Source organism: Panthera leo, chromosome C2 (genome assembly GCF_018350215.1).
Source record: "Panthera leo isolate Ple1 chromosome C2, P.leo_Ple1_pat1.1, whole genome shotgun sequence".
In the NCBI taxonomy this organism is placed as follows: domain Eukaryota; kingdom Metazoa; phylum Chordata; class Mammalia; order Carnivora; family Felidae; genus Panthera; species Panthera leo.
In genome coordinates this window covers 120,540,405-120,563,640 of record NC_056687.1, presented here as the reverse complement: position 1 = coordinate 120,563,640, position 23,236 = coordinate 120,540,405, and the positions used below count along the sequence as shown (strand labels likewise).

General features: G+C 41.3%; 1 protein-coding gene across 3 annotated transcripts in view; it reads right to left on the bottom strand.

Annotated features, from left to right (window-relative positions):
- The window catches only part of PCOLCE2 (procollagen C-endopeptidase enhancer 2), a 61,323-nt gene that overhangs the window by 20,996 nt on the left and 17,091 nt on the right, over positions 1-23,236 (bottom strand). For 2 of the 3 annotated variants that reach the window (XM_042903207.1, XM_042903208.1), the window contains 3 exons: positions 16,909-16,911; positions 10,704-10,796; positions 1,955-2,210 (listed from right to left, as the gene is read on the bottom strand). In XM_042903207.1, coding sequence (XP_042759141.1) covers positions 1,955-2,210; positions 10,704-10,721 — 274 coding nt within the window. In that variant the 5' untranslated portion in view covers positions 10,722-10,796; positions 16,909-16,911. The remainder of the gene's footprint in view (positions 1-1,954; positions 2,211-10,703; positions 10,797-16,908; positions 16,912-23,236) is intronic. The other variant, XM_042903206.1, reaches the window with a different exon arrangement.

Here is a 23,236-nt window from a genome sequence, read left to right as displayed (position 1 = left end):
GACACAGAATCCGAGGTAGGCTCCAGGCTATGAGCTGTCAGCACAGAACCTATCGTGGGGCTCAAATGCAAGATCAAGTCGGATGCTTAACTGACTGAGCCACCCAGGTGCCATGAAAATTTCTCTTTTTACTTAGATTTCTATAATTTTAATGTTCCTCAGTATGGCTTTTTTTTTTTTTTTCTTTTTTTTTGGTCCTGTTTGGGGTTTGTTGATCTTCTTGGCCCTATAAATTAATGTTCTTCACTAAATCTGGGTAGCTTCAAACCATTATTTCTTCAGACATTTTTCCTGCACTATTATCACTCTCTTCTGGGACACAAATTACACATTAGATCACTTGATATTGCCTCAATGGTCTCTGAGGCTTTTTACCTTTAATCTTTTTTTCTCCTGGTTCTTCAGACTAGGTCATTTCTATTCAAATCCACTGACTCTTCTACCATCCCCAATCTGCTCATGAGCCCACCAGGTAAATTTTTAAATTTCAGACTCTATCTTGCAGTTCTAGAATTACTTTTATTCTTTTTTATAGATTAGCTTCTCTTCTGAAATTTTCAGTCTGTTACTTATTACACATGTATTTCCCTTTAAGTCCTTAGATTTTATGTCCTTAGACATATTTATAATAGCTACTTTAAAGTGCTTGTCTGCCAACTGTAACATCTGAGTTATCTTAGGATTGGTTTTTACTGACTGCTTTTTACTGGACTCTAGACACACTTTTCTGGTTTTATCAGATGACTAGATATTGGATATGATGAGATATTAGATATTAGAGATTCTAGATTCTGTTGTGTTTCTATGAAAAATGACTTTTGTTCTAGCACTTGCCTAGACTCAAGCTCAAAGTCGGTCTCCCTGGCAGCAGGCAACAGCTGTAATCTCTGTTCACTTTCATGTTTCAGCTGATGCTTTTGTGCCAGGCCAACTGGATTCTCCTCTGCACATGTAGAGTTTGGCTGCAAGCCAAAGATTTAGGTAGATTTTATATGTATACTTTGTGCGTCAATTCCTCTGTAGCTTCCAGCCATGATTTCCTTCCAAACATTCTGGCTGCTCTGTCAGCCCCAGATTCTGTCCTCTGACCTCTCAGACCAGTAATGTTGCACGATAGCTCAAAGCAAGAACAGATTAGGGAATGACTTCAAGCTAAAGGCTCCAAATTTAACAAATCTTGCCCACTGCAGTTATCTTTCTTTATACATATACAAATATTTACTTATTTTTGAGAGAGAGAGAGAGAGCGCGCAAGCGTGAGTAGGAGAGGGGCAGAGAGAGAGGGGGACAGAGGATCTGAAGTGGGCTCTGTGCCAACAGCAGAGGGCCTGATGTGGGGCTTAAACTCATGAACCATGAATTTATGACCTGAGCCAATGTCAGACCCTTAACTGACTGAGCCACTCAGGCGCCCCACTACAATGATCTTTTAAGGGTAGAGGTTTCTACCCTTGGGTGCTCATATGTACTGACATGAAAATTCCCCCACACATAGTTCTCAGTGAAAGAAAAAAAAAGCTGTGAAACACTATGAATGTATGGCCCCACTTACATTTTTAAGAAGCTATTGCAGAAGTACATATGTATAAGTGCATACACAAAGGTATGGGACCACCACCATGGCTCTAAGAGGGGACTATAAAGGAGTTAAGGGGTACGTATCTGTATCTGTATGTGCATATACATATGTAAGCTTCACATTTTTACTCCATAAGTTTCTGTATTTGAATTTTAATAAGAATCACATGGGCTTTAAGAAAAAGAGACTTTTTTGAATGGTTTCCTAGTGGTTTAGTGGCATTTTCCAGCTATTTTTGAGAAGAACTGGTCTTAAATTTTAGATTAAAGGAGTGAACACATTTAAGGTGCCCAGAACACAGCCTAACACACAGTAAGCATCCAGTAACTGTGAGCCATCATTATTGCTGTTATTAGCATTATGTGGAAACGATACCTCTTTCATTTGGTTCGGCAGCAGAGAACATGGCCATGAAGCCATTCCCAGCTGTGTTGGCGTCAGAAATCATCTGCACCATCATCTTGTTACTACTGGACACAAGGGCTCCAGGCCGGAACGTGCCACAGAAGCGCCCAATACGCTGGCCATTGGCGTGACCGTTGTACACATCCACAAAGTCATAGCGGCACAGGTTGTCACTCTCAAGATCTATGAATCGGAAATTAAGAACTACTACTTTTCCCTCGGGAACCTGAAAAGAAAAAGACCAATTGGAAAACCATGTCATGAAAACAATACCTCAGGCCTTCACGTCTAGCCAATTACTAAAGTGAGCAGATGAAAGTATAATACTCAAGATGATGCTTTTCTTCCCTCAAATGTGAACTCAGCAAAGGTTTTCTACCATAACAAATTCCTAATAAAATATAAGTATTTACTCTCTTTTGGAAAATCCCACAATTCATTAGGGTACACAATCTTATGCCGAGGGAGTTTATCTCAACAAAGTTGCAAAATATTGGGCCAGTCTTATTAATTGATAAGTCATTGCTTACAAAGAATATCAGTCCTGATTGCACCTTAGCACACATTTGCATATTGTAAAACACCATGGCACCCAGAGGTATTGCTTGGCAAAGAAACTTACAAAATATCATTTTTCACAAATAATACAACAGGATAATCTCTATATGTAGAATCTCTCTATGAAGATCCAACTGAAGGGATTATTTGGCAATCATATACTTAATTTATACATAATTCAGTTTGGGTCCTGAAAAATCTAGATCAACTATTTACACTGAGTACACTAAGTAATTAAAGAATCATCTCTTCTCAAGTCACTGAGTTTTTGTTTTCCACATGAAAACTTTATACACTAGGCAACCTTGAAACACAATGTACTAATAAAAAATATGAGTTTTCACTTTCTCATAAGACTTTCTTCACCATAATTTCTTCCATATATTTTTTATGATGCTTCCCTTCTTGATTCCTGAACAGACAGAAAAAAATGGCTACAAAAGCATTTGGCAGGATTTTTTAAAAAATTTTATTTATTTATTTTGAGTGAGAGAGAGCAGGCACTTGTGCACAAACGATCAGAGGAGGGACAGAGAGGGAAGGAGAGAGAGAGAATCCCAAGCAGGCTCCACACTGTCAGTGCAGAGGTCAACACGGGGCACGATCTCACAAACTGTGAGATCATGATCTGAGCTGAAATCAAGAGTCAGATGCTTAACTGAGCCATCCAGACACCCTACATTTGGCAGGATCCTAACAAAATCCCCATTTCTTTTCTAGTTCACACCATCTTTTAACTTATTCATTCAAGTATTTGATCATAAAGTCTCAATCAGATTTGTTTTACCTTTTCAACTAGATGAGATCCCCCACTGAATGGCCTAAGAATTTCATTCTGTAAAATCTTACAGATGACAAAAGTCAGTGATTTAAGAGACAAAACAAACCCACAACCACCAACAGAGGTTGGTTTCTATTCATCTTAAATAATTATCTCATACTCAAGGGTCAATAGATGCTTTAAGATAAATATGGCTTTCCATGTTGGTGAGTTCAATGTCATAAATTCATTTTTCTGTGATAAGATGAAGTGTTTCAGTGCTATTTGCCTTTTGTATCAAACACATACACACCCCATGGTTAAAAACTGGAGTGCAGTAGTCTCAAGAGAATATTTTGGCTTTGTCATGGCTGTATTCTAATTGCTAGGAGCTTATCTTAAAAGGGTGAGTATTAGAAGCTCCAAAGCCACAGGCTATGAAGCTGATAACAGAAAATGCAATTTAATTTTGACACATTCTGAGATATCTCTTGTAGTATTTCTCTGGGCTTTTGTTGATGTTATTGTTGTATTGATCTTTTTTTGCAGACAATCTCTAGCCTATCATCAGAAAATTAGAAAAATATGATGCCACATCTGTAACCTTAAATATAAGCAATCTATCAATCACTGAAAATTTTTTGGTCAAGAAAACCATTTCTGAAGTAGATTAATTGAATGTGGATTGTCCTTGAATGAAGAGTGACTGTATGTGTAAATGTGTAGATAAACTGTGTGGATGGTAATTCAAAGCTATGAGTCTCTTCCACCCACAGAGTATAGATATAAAAGAAGGGAAGAGGTGGAAGGATTTACCCTTGGAGCACTCTGATGTCATCACGACTTCCAGATAAGGTCAAACCGAGATAGAGACTGAGTTAGGAACCAGTCAGAAGGGTGTGGTACCCAGAAGCCAAATGAAAAGAGTGTGTTCAAGGAGAAAGAACTAGCCAGCCGAGTCAGGTGTGGCTGCTGAGTCAAAGAGGATGAGGACTGAGAAATGGTCACTGGGTTTAGCAACTAGAGGTCACTGTAACTCTGACAAAGCTATTTTGGTGGAGCACCAGGGATAAAGCCGGATAAGAGAAGATCAAGAGAAAATGGGTGAGAAGAATTGGTGAAAATAAATAGGGACAAGCCTTTCAAGGAACTTTGCTGGAAAGATGATCAGAGTAATATGTGGGTACCTGTAAGGGGGTGTGGGGTCAAGGCAGGAGAGTTACAAGGGGCTATGTTAAGTCTCATCTGCATGCCAATGGGAATAACTCCACAGAGAGGGCAAAACTGAGCAGAGTAGGAGAGAGGGGCAGTTGCTGGGGAATTGTCCTTGGGTAGGCAAGGGAGGATTTGCTCTAAGGCACAGATTGGGGCGGTGGCCCTAGATGCACCTTTCTGCCTAGTAAGAAGGGAGGCAGGTGCAGGTGGCGTTATAGGTGAGGCTGTGGGAGCAGATGAAATTTTTCTTCCGTGAAATAGAAAACAAGGTCATCAGCAGCAAACGTGGCTGTGAGAGGAGCTACTGGGAGTCTGAGAACAGGGGAGAAGGTGTTTAAGTGGATCAAGGAAGGGCAGCAGGAGTGTCAGGAGTGCTGAGGGCCCATTTGAGGTAAATAAATTAGAAGTGAGGCCTGTGCTTCGGATTCTGTGTGTGTCTCTCTCGCTGTCCCTGCTCACACTCTCTCTCTCTCTCAAAAATAAACAAACATTGGGGCGCCTGGGTGGCTCAGTCAGTTGAGCAACTGACATCAGCTCAGGTCATGATCTCACGGTTTGTGAGTTCGGGCCCCACATCAGGCTCTGTGCTGACAGCTCAGAGCCTAGAGAATGCTTCAAATTCTGTGTCTCCCTCTCTCTCTGCCCCTTCCCCACTCTTGCTCTGTCTCTGTCTCAGAAATAAATATTAAAAAATTTTTTTAAATAAACAAAAACCTAAAAAAAAAAAAGTGAGTCCTCTCTTCATGGTTGTGTTTTTCCCCAGCTAAACACAGCCCCCTGGGTAGAGGTGCAGGGCAGGTGGAGAGTTGGATTTAAGCAGCAGGGTTGGGAGGCTGGAGGAGTGGGGTGTAGTGTGCCAAGCAAGGACTGTGGAGGAAGAGAGGGTCCAGAGAGTTGAGGACGTAGGCAGAGGAGTGACCATAATGATGGCCCATGGAATCTAAGCTGGGTAAGGACAGAAATCATAAATCAATGAGGTGAGGACAGTTACAACATAGATTGTGGTGGAGACGAGGATAATGGAAGCGGGTGCCAGAGGAACAATGGAGGGTAAGTGTATTGGAGGACAGAAGCTGTAAGACCCAACAGGATCCTCCATGTAGATACTGAAACTACTATAAATTATAACCAGGAAAAGTGTTGAAGACAGGGTCAGTGAGCCAGGGGCTAAAATTTATAAGAAATGAGGAAGATTGTCCCAGGGTCTTTCTGCAACAAGATGAGCAAACAGGGGGCAAAAGAGGGCAGAGTCTTGTTTCACTGGTAAGTTCTCAGTTCCTTGACACTGAGAAAGTTCTGTTGAGTCCTTTCTGTGGTCAAGCTGGATACTCATTTCCAGTGGGATAAGTCAGCATATGGTCAGCAGTAGAAACAAGGTTACATCACTGAAATTTTGAACACATCTTGATCCCAATAACAAACCCTGGCAAAAACTCTTTTAAAGGAAGGATGCAGAGAGCTTTATCAGTTGAGGTCTACCATAACCAGAAACAAATGCCATCTTGCATTGAAGGCCAAAGAGCAATCTATTGTGAGGGAGACACATACTGCGGCAAACTCTCTCACTACAACAGCTGGTCTTCATTTTTATGAGAGTAATCCAAGATTATCTGATGCCCTGTGATGTGAACTTTGCTAAGAGTTCCTAGATGGTCATTCCAAAGGACTTTGTAAAGCATATTCTCCAAAGATGACCCCACCACTATAGTCTGTACTCCTGATTTTTGTTAAGAATATATATAGAGATACATATGTAGAGTAATACAACAAACACCTGGGTACCAGCCATCCAGAATTAATTATTGTTAACATTTTGTCAGCTTTTTTGAGAGAGAGAGAGAGAGAGAGAGAGAGCACATGTGCAAATGGGTGAGGGGCAGAGGAAGGAGAGGAAGAGAATCTTAAGCAGGCTCCATACCCAGTGCAGAGACCGATGTGGGGCTCAACCTCATGACCCCGAGATCATGACCTGAGCAGAAATTAAGAATTGGACGCTTAACCAATTGAGCCACCCAGGCACCGCCTGTCAACACATTTTTAAAGTCTCCTTAAAAATTTTGAGATAAATGGGGCGCCTGGGTGGCTCAGTTAAATGTCTGACTACAGCTCAAGTCATGATCTCATGGTTCATGAGTTTGAGCCCCATATCAGGCTCCAGGCCGTGGAGCCTGCTTGGATTCCATGTCTCCCTCTCTCTCTCCCTCACAAAATGAATAAAACACTAACAATTTTTTAAAAAAATTCGTTTTCAGATAAAATGAGGTTTGTCATCCCCATCCCAGGCTTATCTCCCCCTCCTTTCTCAGAAGCAACCACTGTCACAAATTTAGTGGGTTTCTTTCTGTGCCATTCAAATTACTATCAGGGGTGCCTGGGTGGCTCAGTCGGTTGAGCGGCTTCAGGCTCAGGTCATGATCTCACGGGTTCATCAGTGAAGAGCCTGCTTCAGATCCTGCGTCCTCCTCTCTCTCTCCCCTTCCCCTGTTCATGTTCGTTCTCTCTCTCTCTCTCTCTCTCTCTCAAAAGTAAGTATTTTTAAAACATACCTCAAAGTACTTTTATGTAGGGGCACCTGGGTGGTTCAATTGGTTAAGTGCCTGACTCTTGATTTTGGTTCATTCAGATCATGATCTCATGGTTCAAGAGACAGAGCCTATGCTGGGCTCTGTGCTAACAGCAGGGAACCTGCTTGAGATTCTCTCTCTCTCTCCCTCTCTCTCTGCCCCTCCCCCACTTTTGCTCACTCTCAAAATAAATCAATAAACTTTAAAAAATAAGCCAAAATACTTTTATTTAAATGTATATGTGTCCATGCAAAGTACACAGTTGTTTTGTGTCTGTTTTAAAAATTAATGAAAATGGGATAATGCTGTACATATCATTCTCTAGCCTGGGCATCCTTGAGTTTTCTGGGTGAGGAAGAAGACAAAGGGGAGAAATAAAAACAAAAACAAAAACACAGACACCCTTCACAAACTATTCCTTTGGCCTAGAAGACTTTCCCACATCTGCCCTTCTCTCGCTCATGCTGAGGGTCTCATTTCGAGGTCTCCTCTTCTTGGAGGTACGTACTCCCAGACTCCCAGCTCTTCCTCCCAAGATGGGCTCTGCCCAGTTAGCAGCCTGCCCTTCAGGTGCCTGAGCATGGGGTGGCTCAACCCACCTACTCCTTCACTGTCTGTTTTCCCTGGAAGATGGAGCTCAAGGAGGCAAGACTCCCTCCTGCCTTGGTCACTGCTGCATCCCAGCCTCTAGACAGCGCAGCGCGTGGCCTGAGCGGAGGGGCATCATGAATATTTGCTAAATGAATAAATCCATCAGGTGCTAAATGGAACACCAGCTTCTTTGCACAAACCTTGGACAAGGCACCTGCTTGGCGGCTCCGCCTCTTATGTCCTAATATCTCCTACCCCCACCAGCAGCAGCAGAGTTCCAGAAGGCTGCTTTCCTTTCTAGGTCATTCTTTACAAAAAAAAAGAAGATGCATATCTTTTGGGAAACCTTATATTTCAAATCTCCTGTAACGCTAACACTTAATGCAGAAACTCCATTAAGATGCTTTTTTGGTGGTGATGGAGACAAAGCTGCTGTTTTGTGAGATTATATTGACCAGAGGATTCATTATCTGCCTGTAGAAAAACAATTGTATATTCATGTTTTTCCCTGTCAACAGCTGAGTCCTGTGTGGGCCACAGCCTTGTGCTGCAACAATGACCTCAGCTCACCCTGCAGCCCCTGGGATGTCCTTACTGTCACAGGCAAATGTGCCAAGTCTCCTGATGCTCATGCCAGAGCTGCTTCCAGAGAATGAACAGGGGAACTATATTTTAAGCTGATGGTTTGCATTTTCAGGATACTATGAGCAAAACGCAAATATGAGGGCAGCTTCTTTTGTAAGGAGTAGATTTCTGTAGAAATGGTAACTCTTTTGTATCTGTAGCTTTTCTTCCAACACTTTATTTACTAATGTGAGCAAAAATCTGTTTCTGAAGCATGTCTGATTTTTTTTTAAAGCCATCATTTTAACCTTCTGAGATTTTCCTCTTCCAAAAACAGACCTTTGGGAAGCATGCTCTAAAATACAAGGCCACATTTTTATTTACACAAAGTTCAAGAGGCACAGCAGCTCAGTGTCATCTCACATACACCCCTAAATGTAATTCAAAGAAACTTATGTGCAAACTATGCACAAATATTTGGCTATATTCAAGAGGGGTATAAATCCGAATCTTAAAAAATCTTATTCACGGGGGCGCCTGGGTGGCTCAGTCAGTTAGGTATCCAACTTCAGCTCAAATCATGATCTTGCAGTCCGTGAGTTCAAGCCCCACAATGGGCTCTGTGCTGACAGCTCAGAGCCTGGAGCCTGCTTCGGATTCTGTGTCTCTCTCTACCTCTCACCAGCTCTCTCTCTCTCTCAAAAGTGAATAAACATTAAAAAAAAATTTTTTAAGATTTTTCGTATTCATGTATATTCTGTGTATATTTAAATACCCTATATATATTTAAAGATTTGAAGAGGGATTAATGGAAATAAGGTGATATTTTGAACAATTGGTGGGGGAGAATTAGTTAATTTCACACACACACACAAAAACCCTTTATACTCTGTCTGGAAGAAGGAAGAAAACCCCCAACTCAAGCCCAGACTACCAGCACTAGTGGACATTAGGTTATATACTCCTCTGCTATAAACTAAAACTTTCCCACTGTGCTTGGAATAAAATCCTCACTCACCATCTATGGCCACACACTTAGCGTATATCACATGCCAGATATTTTCCTAAGCACTTGACACATTATTTCATTTAATCTTTTACAGCAACCCTATGAAGTTGACATTACTAGCCCATTTTGGAGGTTACAGGTGAGGAAACAGAGACACGGAGAGGTTGCCCCTAACTATCTCTCTCTGACCTAATCTTTCCGTCTCATACAACAGTTTGGCAGTTCAAGGAACCCTCCAAACTAGTTTTCCACCTCAGAGTCTTTGCCACAGGTTGGTCTCTCTGCTTGGCACACTCTCCTCCCTGATATTCATTATTTGCATCATCCTTTAGGTCTCAGCTCAAGTGTTACCTTTCCAGAGAGGTCTACGCTGAGCCCTTCAGTTGCTTTAGATCATGTAGCTCACATAGCCATGTTATTTCTTTATAGATTATTTATCGTATGTTTCTCCATCAGAATGTAAGATCCAGGGATCAGAGCTTGTTGGTGGCTAGTCCAATGCCTGGCTATCAGAGGCGTTCAAAAAGTAGTTATTGAATAAATAACTGGGATCCTTATAATCTTAATTAAAAAAAAATTGTGCAAGTCACAACCCCTATTACTAGCACATACATGTACATAATAATGCAAACTCACAGGTACAAGGTAGGCAGCACTAGGGCCCCCGTGAGAGGTTACAAACAGCTCAGAGTGGTTATGGTGACTTACTTAAAGCCACCCAGTGAATCAGTGGCAAAGCCCAGATCTGACTTCTACCCAACTGTGTTTTCCATGGCCTGTGGCAGAGACTGAAGAGATGCTCACCAATCTTGTTTCCTCCACGTGGGCACAGAGGAAGTCAGCACTTCCCAGCCTCTACTGCAGTTAGGTTGGAGCCGCTGACTGGGTCTTGGTCAATGGCATGTAGGTAGAAGTGATGTCCCCACCTCTAGGCCCAGCCATTGAATGTCTGGTGCAATCCTTCTAGAGTTCTCTTTTTGCTCTAAGGAGGGAATTCCACAGAGGAAACAGGAAGGTTCTAAGAGACAGCAGAGCCACAGAGGAGTTAATGCTCAAAGGAGAACTGCCCAGGACGGCCATCCAGCTGCACTGGTGTATGAAGTGAGTAAGAAATTAAACATTTGTTGGCTTAGGCCACTGAGATTTGGGGGGTTGTTGTTATAGCTTTGCACTTTGTGTTAATAACCCTGATTAATGAATGGATAGTGACAGTCACCTGTTGTCCTTACCCAGCAGTGCTGTGACAGGTGACTATGGCGACCTCCTTGTTGTTTTTGCTGCATATAAGCTCTATATGAATTAACACTGTAATACAGCCACCAAAGGAGTGGACAGTCTCAGGCTGTGTGAATAGCAGGGTGGCAATAGGCAATTTGGAGTAATAGCACAAGCGGTAAATACAGCATCACTGAGGTACATCTGCAATTTCAATGGCCCCTTTAAAAGTGTAACCAGTACCTCCACCACCACTACCATGATCCTTTGACTCCTTTATCTGCAGCTGGTCAGTTGGGGTAAGAAGGTGATCAGCAGCCATGAGTACTTCTTGAGCTGAGAAAAGAAACAGGATCTTTTAGCTGAGGACATGGCTCTGAAATGAACAAGAGGCTGGGCTTCAGATTATGCCTCTTTTGCAAATGCTGCCCAAGGGTGAGGAAGAAAATGTCAGAGGGGAGATCGGGGCTGCGGTGGGGCCATTTAGCACTGTGAAGGTTACTGAACTCAAGCCTGCCAAGAGAACACAGATGGGAAACACTTGAAGGAACAACAAAGCAGAATCCAGAGCAATGGGAACCCTGAGGTAGTTACAGCCAGGATGGGAAGACAAGCAATTATGCAAAGAGTTGTGGTTTAGGTTTTGGTTGGGGGAGGAGATAAAGTTTAAATGTAGAGTACAGTAACCCCCCTTGTCCATGGGGAATATGTTCCAAGACCCCCAGTGGATGCCTGAAACCTCAGATAGTACAGAAACTTATATATATGATGTTTTTTCTTCTACAGAAAACCCTACGATAAAGTTGAATGTACAAATTAGGCACACTAAGAGATTAACAACAAACACTAATAAGAAAATAGAACCATTATAACAATATACTGCAATACGAGTTATGTGAATGTGGTCTTTCTCTCTCAAAATATCTTATTGTATTGCATTCACCCATTTTCTTCCTATGATGATACGTAATGATAAAACGCCTACATGAGAGATGAAATGCAATGAGTGATGCGAGCACTATGACACAGCGTTAGGTTGCTACCAACTGTTTCTGGGCCACTGACTGTGGGTAGCTGAAGCCGTGGAAAGCAAAACTGCAGATAAGGGGGCAATACTGTGTTCCCTTGCACAGATGTACATCTTCTAGTTTTCCTGTGGCTGATGTCACGGGGACCCTACCATGGATGTAAGTGATGACAAATCTTTTGAGCAAGTTATGCATTCATCGTCAACTTTCTTGAAAACTAGAAGTTCACTATTTCATTTTCATTAAACATGTGCTCTTGAGCTGTTCGTTCCTGAAAAGGTTTACTACAAAATAAAAAAGCATCACCAAACAATAAAATTTTAAAAAGCACTACCATACAATGAATATTTATAAAACAAAGAGCTATACATTTACACCAAGCAGTAAGTAACAAAACCACTGTAGCAAGAGCAGTCAGACTACTCCACAGCAAGACAGCTCAGCTTCCATTTCCCAGCATGTATTTCTTGTACAACAAGCCTATACTTCCCTTGTTGTCTACTGAATCAGCCAACTGGTAGCCTGGTAACTTCCGGTGTCTCCCTGGCCAGGGCACAAACCACAGCCCTGCTATCACGGGCTGACGGGAACAGCAGCATCAAATACTTGTCCCCTCTCCCACAAAGACAGGAAGGAGTAGCTGAACCTCGTGGCTAATGCCAGAGCTACCTCATGTGATTAGTGTGCATCTTAAATGCCGTCCTTGGAAGGTGTTAGTTGTGTTGGGCAAAGACACAGTTGTCTTTCACATTTAACCAGGTGTTGACGACAGAACACTGGGCATAGACTATGTGCATGACACATTTTTTTTTAATGATTATTTATTTTGAGAGAGACAGAGAGAGAGAGAGCAAGCACAAGTGGGGGAGGGACAGAGAGAGAGGGAGAGAGAATCCCAAGCAAGCTCTGTGCCGTCAGCACGGACGGACAGAGAGAGAGGGAGAGAGAGAATCCCAGGCAAGCTCCGCGCTGTCAGCACAGAGCCCCATGCAGGGCTCGATCCCATGAACTGTGAGCTCATGATCTGCGCCAACCAAGAGTAGGTTGCTTAAATGACTGAGCCACCCAGGCGCCCCATGTGCATGATACACTTTTAGACAAGACCACAGCAGAAGATGCAAATTCAAAGAGCTCTACCACACCCATCCTGGATGATTTTAAAACAACTATTAGTAGTAATATTTCTTTTAAAACAACGAAAAATCCAGGACAAATAGTAAATCGTGTGAGATGTCCTAAATGACAGGTATATATTGGAACTTCCCAGGACAAATGAGGACATAAGGCCACCCTGGCCTTAGGGCATGCAGGCCTCTCCATTGAAGTTTGTAGCTGCCCCACTACATCCCCAAAACTGTAGATTAACTAAATGAGTAGCTGCTGAATGAATAAAAGGATGGAATAAAGTCCAAAGTCCTGAAAACAATGGTGTGCAAGGCCCACCTGAGTCAGACATGCTGGTCTCCTCTTCCCCCCAGCTCTTCGTATCTTGGGTGAGAATCTCCCCATCCTCAAACACACCCAGTCCTTTTCCTTTCCCACTTCTATGAGATCACGTGTATATTCCCACCTGGAATCCTTTCTCCCCATCTCAGACTATCAACCACCACCCCAATTTCAAAGTCTTGGCCATATTACCTTCTCTGGATCCCACCTCCCTCCCTCAACCAGTGTCCAGACTCGGTGGGGCGGGGGGGGGGGGGGGGGCGTTATCTTTCCTCTTTCATCTCTCAGAACCCACTATTCTACTGTTCTCTCCTTGCTTTTGGTGGCCCCCTTAGCATATACAGGGCCCAGAGGGCCTCCCAGGGTCTGTGGCGTCTTCCCTGTCTTGCAGTGAACGTGAAGCTTTCGCAGGGTAGAATTGTTCCACTCTGATTTATGTGTCTGACTAACTGAACCTACATGCATTCCTGGGCCAGGCATCAAAGAAGTACAAAGAAAGTAAGGATGGAGATGGGGGAAAAAAGTCTTCTACCTTCATTTCACATATGTTAGATCTGTGATTAGTTTGGAGATTTCCTATGTCATTTGATCATTTCTTCTGCAAATCATCAAATAGTCATTAAATATCAGCTGCTGGCACAGCAACGTATATCCAGCTAGGATAAAACATAAACTCCAATAGTCCATGTGACCTAAAACCTGGCAGTGGGTGCCTCTCTGGGGCAAGCTGAGGCTCCACTAAGACACGTGAGACACGGCACCAAAAGTTTGTAAAAACGCCCATCCCAAGTGGTCTGCTTTGTTATAATCTCCCAATTAGTGTATACAGGATTATAAGTTTTTATTTTATTTAATTCATTTTTTAAATGTTTATTTTTGAGAGAGCGAGCACATGCGCAGTGAAGGGGCAGAGAGAGGGAGACAGGTTCTGAAGCCGATCTAAGCTGTCAGCACAGAGCCCTTATGTGGGGCTCGAGCTCCTTAACCACGAGATCATGACCTGAGCCAAAGTCAAACGCTTAACCAACTGAGCCACCCAGGCCCCCTATAATTTTTTTATAAGTAAGGATATCTATTCCTTTTTTTTCTTAGTGTGTTTTGTGACAGAACATTGCAGATAAGTCACAGAAATTAAATCTTGCCAATTTCTTCACACTTTCAAAAAATGGAACAAAGGACTGGAGTCATGTTAGGATATTCTTTCAGTTTTCTAGGAGTTGTCAACATGAGTTGACCCAGAAGAAAATAAACATGATTGGTGGAGAATCTTGAAGAAAAAGCAGCCCTTCCCTAAGCCCCTGGGACACACTGGCTTAAGGATAACAGACTTTATAAAAGCCAAGGGGTACCTCTGTTAGCTAGGGGCCTTTTTGTCAGACAGCACCCTTGTTTTCTTCCTAATGACACGACTATGACTTTTTTGGAAAGCTTTTAGAGGCTGGAACTGATTTCTATGCAATGCCCAAAGGAAACCTCTAAAATGATATTTTTAGGAAAATACTTTTATAATCTGTCAGTTGTTTCTGAGAAATCTGTAATGGATCAGGAACACGAAATTAAACTATTTTAGGGGAGCCTGGGTGGCTCAGTCGGTTAAGCGGCTGACTTCGGCTCAGGTCATGATCTCGCGGTCCGTGAGTTCGAGCCCCGCGTCGGGCTCTGTGCTGACAGCTCAGAGCCTGGAGCCTGTTTCGGATTCTGTGTCTCCCTCTCTCTCTGCCCCTCCCCGTTCATGCTCTATCTCTCTCTGTCTCAAAAATAAATAAATGTTAAAAAAAAAAATTTATAAAAAAAAAAAAATAAAAAAAATAAAAAAAATAAAAAAAAAAATTAAAAAAAATAAATAAATAAATAAACTATTTTACTAGGAATGAAACAGAAAGCCCGTCCCTTCTGGGATGAGAAGAATCATAGTAAGTTAATAAACACATTTAAAACAGAATACATGCAAATGTGAGCAGCCAGGGTTGTCCTGAATGAGCAAGAAACAGAGTTTACATAGTAGCATTAGGCTGCTACAAGAGAGAACTAAAATTGTTTTTAAACCCAATTCTTATAATAAAAAAAAATCATGTCTATAGTTTATAATCTAAAATAGCACTATAAGATTCTAAAAAAAAAAATGAGCGCTCGCCCCCTCTTCCCATCCCTGATTCCCACTCCTCAGAGGCAACCATTTTAACTCAACTGTTTTGTTCGGCATCTATCTCCTTGCTTAATAAAAGCTTGTGCTGCTATTTCTTGATTTATCCTTTTTAAACTTTATCTCTTTGCTGCCTATTATTTCCCTGATGTGCCCGTCAAAATCTGATTAAATCAAGTCAGGATTTCCATTACTATGACTACATAAAATTATTCACTACTGGACTAATTGTACAATTCTTTGTTTTTCCTAAGGCTAATAGTTGCTTTGTTCTTTGAGTTTCCTTAGTTTTCTCTGTAGCTCTCTCTAAAACCCCTCTTGACAATGGCCAGGCACTGGTATCTTGTCACTTCCATTTTCTTCCTGGAAACATCCATCCTAGAGCCCTCCACCCTCCTGCCCTCTCTCTGTCCAGTCTTCACTGGCCTCTCACAAGGCCTGTCGCACAGCTAGGAGGCCAGGACTTGGCTTCGTCCAACTCAGGAAATCCCCACAGGGTTCCTAAATCTTTTTTCTTGGTTGCTTTATTCCCTCATTTTGTTGGAGCTCATCCTCTCATAGTTTTCTTACAAAGGGTCAACACTGAGAAAAAGTTTAAGATCTTGCATTTCTAAAAACACCTTTATTCTGTGCTTACATCTATCCACCACTTTGGTAGGGTTTGGAATTGTAGCTTTAAAATAAGTTTCATCAGATTAAAAAAAAATTTTTTTTAATGTTTATTTTTTTTTTGAGAGAGAGAGAGAGCGCGCACGCAGGGGAGAGGCAGAGAGAGAGGGAGACAGAATCTCAAGCAGGTTCCATGCCATCAGCACAGAGCCAGATGTGGGGCTCAAACCCACGAACTGTGAGATTATGACCTGAGCTGAAACCAAGAGTCAGACGCTTAACCGACTAACCTACCCAGGCACCCGTTTCATCAGAATTTTTAGGACATCATTCCACTGCCTTCTAGTTTCTAATAGGCTGATGTTGTTCTTTTCCCTTTCTATGTGATTTTCCCCTCCTCTAGAAGCTTGTAGGATTTTCTCATCTAAGTTGAACAAAAATGTGCCTTGGTGTTTGTCTTTTTCCATTCACTGTGCTGAGTAGTATCTCTTTATTCCCTCCCCTTCATATTCTCCATTCTTTTCCCCTAGAACTCTCATTAGTCAGATGGGGCTTCCTGAATAGATCCTCTCATTTTCTTATCTTTCCTCTCCAATAGTTCATCTCCCCTCCTTTTGTTCTCTTTTCTGAGGTATCTTCTTCAAGTTTATCAATGTTTTCCATTTCCACTTATTATATTCCAACTGTGTTTTTATCTTATTTTCTTTTTCTTTTTTTCTTGGCATTGTTTTATTTTTACACACACAATACCTCTTCTGATCTAAGGATAATAATCATTTTAAAATTTTCTTTTGGGGGCGCCTGGGTGGCTCAGTCGGTTAAGCGGCCGACTTCGGTTCAGGTCATGATCTCGCGGTCCGTGAGTTCGAGCCCCGCGTCGGGCTCTGTGCTGACAGCTCCGAGCCTGGAGCCTGTTTCAGATTCTGTGTCTCCCTCTCTCTGACCCTCCCCCGTTCATGCTTTGTCTCTGTCTCAAAAATAAATAAACGTTAAAAAAAAATAAAAATAAAATAAAATAAAATTTTCTTCTGCCCTGTGTTTTGTCTCTGTTTCCTTATTTTTGTTTGTATGTTTGTTTTTCGTGTTTGGGGCTCCACCCTTTCATGTTAGAGGCTTTCTACAAAGGTCCAGCAACCCCTGACTATCTATTCATATTCAGAGCTGAAGTGAGGCTGACTGGAAGCTCTATGGCAGGGCTTGTCCCCATAATGTGACTGGGGACAGGCTGGCTTTTTCACTGGGTCTCCCAAATTATCTGGAGGTCCTATCTGAAGGGCTCTTTGTTTTCTCTAAAATCTTTCAATGTCTTGCCTGAGGGTTAAAACCTTGCTGCTGTTTTCTTGGGAGGAGCAGGGAGAAAGGTGGTTGGGAGGGCCTCACCATTCAGTGTGTAGACATAATTTCATTAACCTGTTTTCAGTGCCATACCTCAGCCTGGCCCTATCTGCTGGCTTTGCAGTTAGTTACAAGTCCAGAGCCCCTCTGGTTCTCAGAGAACAAGCCCTGCTGTGACGGGAAAGGAGACTGCCCTCTTACTGCTTGGAGCAAAGGAGGGAACCTTGAAGGCTAATTGCTCTTAAAAGGTTTTCAAACATAACTCCAACCACCCCTGCTCTGGGGTCTTCCAAGAAATGCGGGGCCTCCAATTCCTGAGCCTTGCAGGGATTGTGGGGCACAGATCAGCTTGCTTCTCTTGGGTACCGCCCCTCCCCTCTGGCAGATACATTGACTTTCCCCTCTTCTCTCCTCTGCCAATCCAGTTACCACTGACCATCTGCTTTTTTATCTTCCAAAATTTTATTGGTATCTCTCTTCTGTTAATTCCATTCCAGGTCCCTTTTGTCTTTGTGGGTTTAAACTTTTAAATTTCCTTACTGTAATTTTGGTGGGATTTTGAGAAAGGACAGAAATAAACACATGTGTTTAACCCACCACGCTTAACCAGAAGTCACTATGATGATTTTTATTAAAAAGTAATAAGAATAATATAACACTATGTTCCTAGGTTATTTACAAGAGTATATAAGGTATAGCACTGTAAAATTAGGGGCTCCTGGGTGGCTCAGTCGGTTAAGCGTCCGACTTCGGCTCAGGTCATGATCTCGTGGTTGGGGAGTTCGAGCCCTGTGTCTGGCTCTGTGCTGACAATTCAGAGCCTGGAACCTACTTCGGATTCTGTAACTCCCATCTCTCTCTGCCCCTCCCCCACTTGTGCTCTGTCTCTCTCAAAAATATACATTAAAAACATTTTTTTAAAAACATTGTAAAATTATAGGTAAGAGCATATTTAAAAAATAAAAGCCAGATTCTGTTAAGCACCTATAATACCAACAATTATGCCTGATGCTAGAGGATTCAAAATAACTGCAAGACAGCTATATTACCATTTTTAATGACTTTATGCTATTCTAAGGCACACCTGTACCATAATTTATAGGAACAATCACATCTTTTTCTATATTTAGCATGTTTCTCATTTTTTATTAATATAAATAATGCTGTTATGAGCACAATTATATAAACCATCCTATGTTTAAGGGAATATTTCTGTTGAATAAATTCCTAGAAATGTTATTTGCTAAGTCAAGGAAAATAGGAATTTTAGATTATAACAGCATATTGCCAAGAAAAGCTGAATTTATTCCCATCCCCATTTTTCACACCCTCAACTACACTGCTGCTGCCAATAGTTATCAATCAGGCGGGCAAAACAATGAGATCTCATTGCTGTTTTAATTTCACCATGAACATTTGCAAGGAGAAGCTGGGTTCACTTAAAGTGGTGGAGATGAGATGAGTGGGGGCACCTGGGTGGCTCACTCAGTTAAGTGTCTGATATCGGCTCAGGTCATGATCTCGCAGCTCACGAGTTCAAGCCCCACACTGGATTCACTGCTGTCAGCACAGAGCCTGCTTGGGTTCCTCTGTTCCCCTCTCTCTCTGCCCCTCCCCAGCTTGTGCTTGCACTCCTGTGCTCTGTCTCTCTCTCAAAAATAAATAAACATTAAAAAGGGGAGGGGAACAGAGAGGTGCCTCAACAACACCGACCTCAAGATTTCAAGCCCCCAGGCACCATTCACATTAGAATGGCAGTGGAAAGAGAGGTTTCATGTTGTTTTGTTTTAGAGGAAAGCAGTGAGGAAGGACTGAGGGCGTAAGTTTGGTTTTGAATGTGTCAAGTTTAAGATATTAGAGGCATGTATTTCAGTATCAAAGCACAGTTAGAATGATGGTTTGAGGAGGGAAGGTTTTAAAAGGTGTAGTTCTGTCAGCAAAGAGAACAAGGAAAAACTTGTACAAGAGAAAACAGTCTGAGGCCACAGAAGACTCTTATACTAGCCAGATGTCTCACAAATGCGTAGCCACAAGGAAAGGGTAAGAAAGAGGGTGTGTGAAGGGCTCAGAGATGCCAGAAGCCACAACCCAAAGGGCATGTCCTGGGGATGGTGGTTAGTAGCATAAACAAAGGAGGCACCTCCATTCTTTCCACCACTCTCTGTTCCAAACCTACCAACAACCTAGCTAACTTTGTTTGCAAATTCTCCTCCACTCAGACCACCCCAAGAAAGCTTTTCAAAAAAAAAAAAAAAAGTAAATGAAATTAAAAACAAAAGAAAAGTGGATAAACGTTCTATTTGAGAAAAACCTCAGGATTCCCAGAGGAGAGTTTAGTCAGCAAGAGAAAAGACAGTGAGTCATTTTGCTCAGATGGTGTGACATTTAAATTAAATGTTCTGTGACAACAACACATTTAGGGAAAAAATCACACAAAAAAGACACTAGTGGATAGGAAAGAGTAAATTGGAGAGGCTCAGAATGAACTCACTAGTCCAGAATGCACATAAGTGGCACAGATGGCTCGAAACATTATGGGGAGGGAGAGGTAATTATGTTCAAACATGCCTGGAACTTCCTCCATGGTATCCCTGTCTGTCCTTGTTTCTTCAACTGCAAATCTTGAGATTGCTCATAAAATGAGAGAACCCAAGTTTCACCACGCACCCTTTCCTCAAAGCCCTCAACTGCCTGAAGTGATGGAGGATGTTGAAGGGAGGCATTATCTTGTGTTTTTTTAAATGGATAATTAATATTTCATTGTATGGATATATCACTATTATTTATCCATTCATCAATTGGTGGATATATACATACCCACTTTTTGGCTATTATTAGTGATGCTTTTATGAACACCTTTGTGCAAACTTTTATGGGGATGTGTATGTTCATTTTTCTTACACCTAAGAGTGCAACTGCTGGGTCATATGGTAAATGTTTAACTTTAAAAGACTATGTTTTCCAAAGTGGCTATGCTAGTTTACATTCCTACCATTAATGTATAAGAGGTGCAATTTCTCTACATCCTTAACAACGCTTAACCATTATTATCTGTTTATTTGTATTTATGATAGTCATCCTAGTGGAGGTGAAGTGCTATCTCATTGTGCTTTTGAGCTGCGTTTCCTTAATGTCTGAACATCTCTTCGTGTGCTTATTGGCCACTCATATATCTTCTTTGCTGAAATGTCTGTTGAAATCTTTTGCCTGTTTTGTAAACTGTCAATCCTAAAACACTTTTAAAAGACAAAGAAAAGCATCAAAACTTAACTTGAAGTAAAGATAAGTATCTAAGTCACCCTGCAAAATCTGGTTTCATACACCCATTTCATGCCAAGGAGGAGAGGCCAGGCACCCCTAACAAGCTTGTTTAACGAGGTTACTCTACAAAATAACAGTGAGCTGACAACAGCATCTCCTAAAGAATCCATTGGCTAGGAACATGGGCTTCTCACTTTAATTTCTCCATAGCAACAATTCTGCAAATTATAAAAAGAAACAACACCCTGCTAAGGATGGAAGGCCTCTCACTGTTTTTCGGAGGACAGTATGAAAGAGCAACAATTAAAACATATAGGAAAGCTTTAGAAATAACTACAAATATGAATATTATGCAATCAGCATGTTAACTCATGATATACAGTTGACTCTTGAACAACAAGGTTAGGGCCCCCGACTCCCTGTGCAGTTGAAAATCCACGCATAACTTTTGACTCCCTGAAACCTAACTACTAATAAAGTTTGGCAATGGCAATGAGCGAATGGCAATGGCAAAACAGTCAAGAAGGCAAACAGATCAATAGTCTAGAATAGAGAGTCCAGAAATAGAGCCCCACTTATATGGTCAATCAATTTCTGGCAAAGGTGGCAAAGCACTTCAATGGGTAAAAGGTCAGTCTTTTCACCAAAGGATGTTGGAAAAACTGGAAATCCACACAGAAAAATACAAATGTTGACTCCCACCTCACACTACACACAAATTCATTTGAGACAGATCACAGACATAAATGTAAATGCTAAACCTACAAACTTCTGGAAGAAAATATAGAAGAATACTTTATTATCCTGGACAACAAGAAAGCACTAACTACAAGAGTACAAACTGACCCACTGGACTTCAAAAATTTTTAAATTTCTGTGCATCGAAGGATACCATTAACAAAATGAGTAGATAAACCACAGATGGGAAGAAAATATTTGCAATACATACATCTGACAAAGAACTTATATTCAGAATAAAGAACTCATACAGCTTGATGATAAAAGACAAAATACTCCAATAAAAAACATGGGCAAAAGACTTGAATGGACACTTCACAAAGACAGACCAATATGCATGCGGAAAGCATTCAACCTCATTAGCCAATAGGGAAATGCAAAGTAGAATCACAATAAGACATTAACTACACACCTGCTAGAACAGCCAAAATTAGAAAGACTGATGATACCAAATGCCAGGATGCGGAGCAAACATAACTTCCTACCATTACTGGTGGGAGGGTAAAATGGTCATCATGTTGGAAACTGAGCTGGTAATTTCTTACAAAGTTAAACATACACCTATCCCATGAGTCAGCAATTCCACTCTCAGGTATCCTTCCAGGAGAAAAGAAAACATACGTGCATAAAAAGCCTTATACAAGAAGGTTTGTAGCAGCTTCATTCATAATAGCCCAAATTTGAAAAAAAAGCACAAATGTCCATTGATAGGAGAATGGATAAACAAACTGGTATATTCACATAGTAGAATAATAATTAGCAATAAAAGGAACAAACTACTAATACAATAATGTGGATAAATCCAAAAACATTACAGTGAGGAAATTGTGAAGGAAAAAAGCACATTCCATATTATTGTTTTTATGAAGTCCTAGAATTGGAAAAATTGCTAATCTATGCTACTTGCCTCTTGGAAGGATGGGGAATTGGCTGCAAAGGAGTAAGAGGGAAGGAAGGTTCTGGGTGCTGAAAACATTTATTTTGATGAAGGTGTCATTTAGACAGGTGTTTGAATTTGTCAAAGACATTGAATTGCATATTTAAGATTTGTGCATTATATGTAAAGTATGCCTAAAAAGAAAAAACCCAAAACTAAAACAAGCAGAAATACAGAGTGCCCTGCAGGTGGCAGAAACATATATCTATCAATTTATTGTACTTAGAACAGTGCTTGCCTCTTACTTAATGCTCAGTAAATGCTGGCTAAAATTACAAGCATTATCTATCACAACAAAGCTACTAGCTAAGTGTCATCCGCATCATTGTGCAAACTTGAAACCTGCTATTTGGGAAAAGTTTGAAATCACTCTGTGATCTATTATAAAAATCGCATAATTTTTTACATGCCATATCCAATTTATCTTGTCTTATTAATATCAACTGTATCCTTAATTAGAAATAACAGCCACTCCACATATACATAAAAGTAGAAGATATCAGTGGGTAACTTGATAGTTTCCCAAAGGAGCTAAAGCTTAATTGTCATGGAGGGCTATGACGTGTGGTTGGTTCTTGGCCCCGGCTCAGAAAAGTATGCCACACAAGTGAGAAAAATGAAGCACAATGGTTGATGAAAACCTGTCACTGGTAAAACTCACAAGTGCAAAGGCTGCAAACTCTTCACAAATGAATGTAAGTTACTTGAGGGGGCGGGGGGCAAGGACCACAAAGGAACAATGATAATTCTTTTGTTTTTCCCAGAAAAGCAATCCCATTTTTTTTTTATTTATTTACTTTTTTTTTTTTGAGAGAGAGAGACAGAGAGAGCACAAGTGGGGGAGAGTCAGAGAGACAGGGAGAAACAGAATCTGAAGCAGGCTCCAGGCTCTGAGCTGTCAGCACAGAGCCTGATGTGGGGCTCAAACTCACAAACCGCAAGATCATGACCTGAGCTGAAGTTGGACGCGTTTTTAACCGACTGAGTCACCCAGGCGCCCCGAACCCATTTTTTTCAATAAATTAATCAAATATTTATCAAGTACCTACTATGTGTCAAGTCATGTGCTAGGCTTTAAGGAAAGGACAAAGGTAATTGCGTTCATTCATTCATTTATTCATTTCTTCCATTTCTTTCTTTCTTTTTAAAAAATTTTTTTTAACGTTTATTTATTTTTGACAGAAAGAGACAGTATGAGCAGGAGAGGGGCAGAGAGAGAGGGAGACACAAAATCCGAAGCAGGCTCCAAGCTCTGAGCTGTCGGCACAGAGCCCAACGC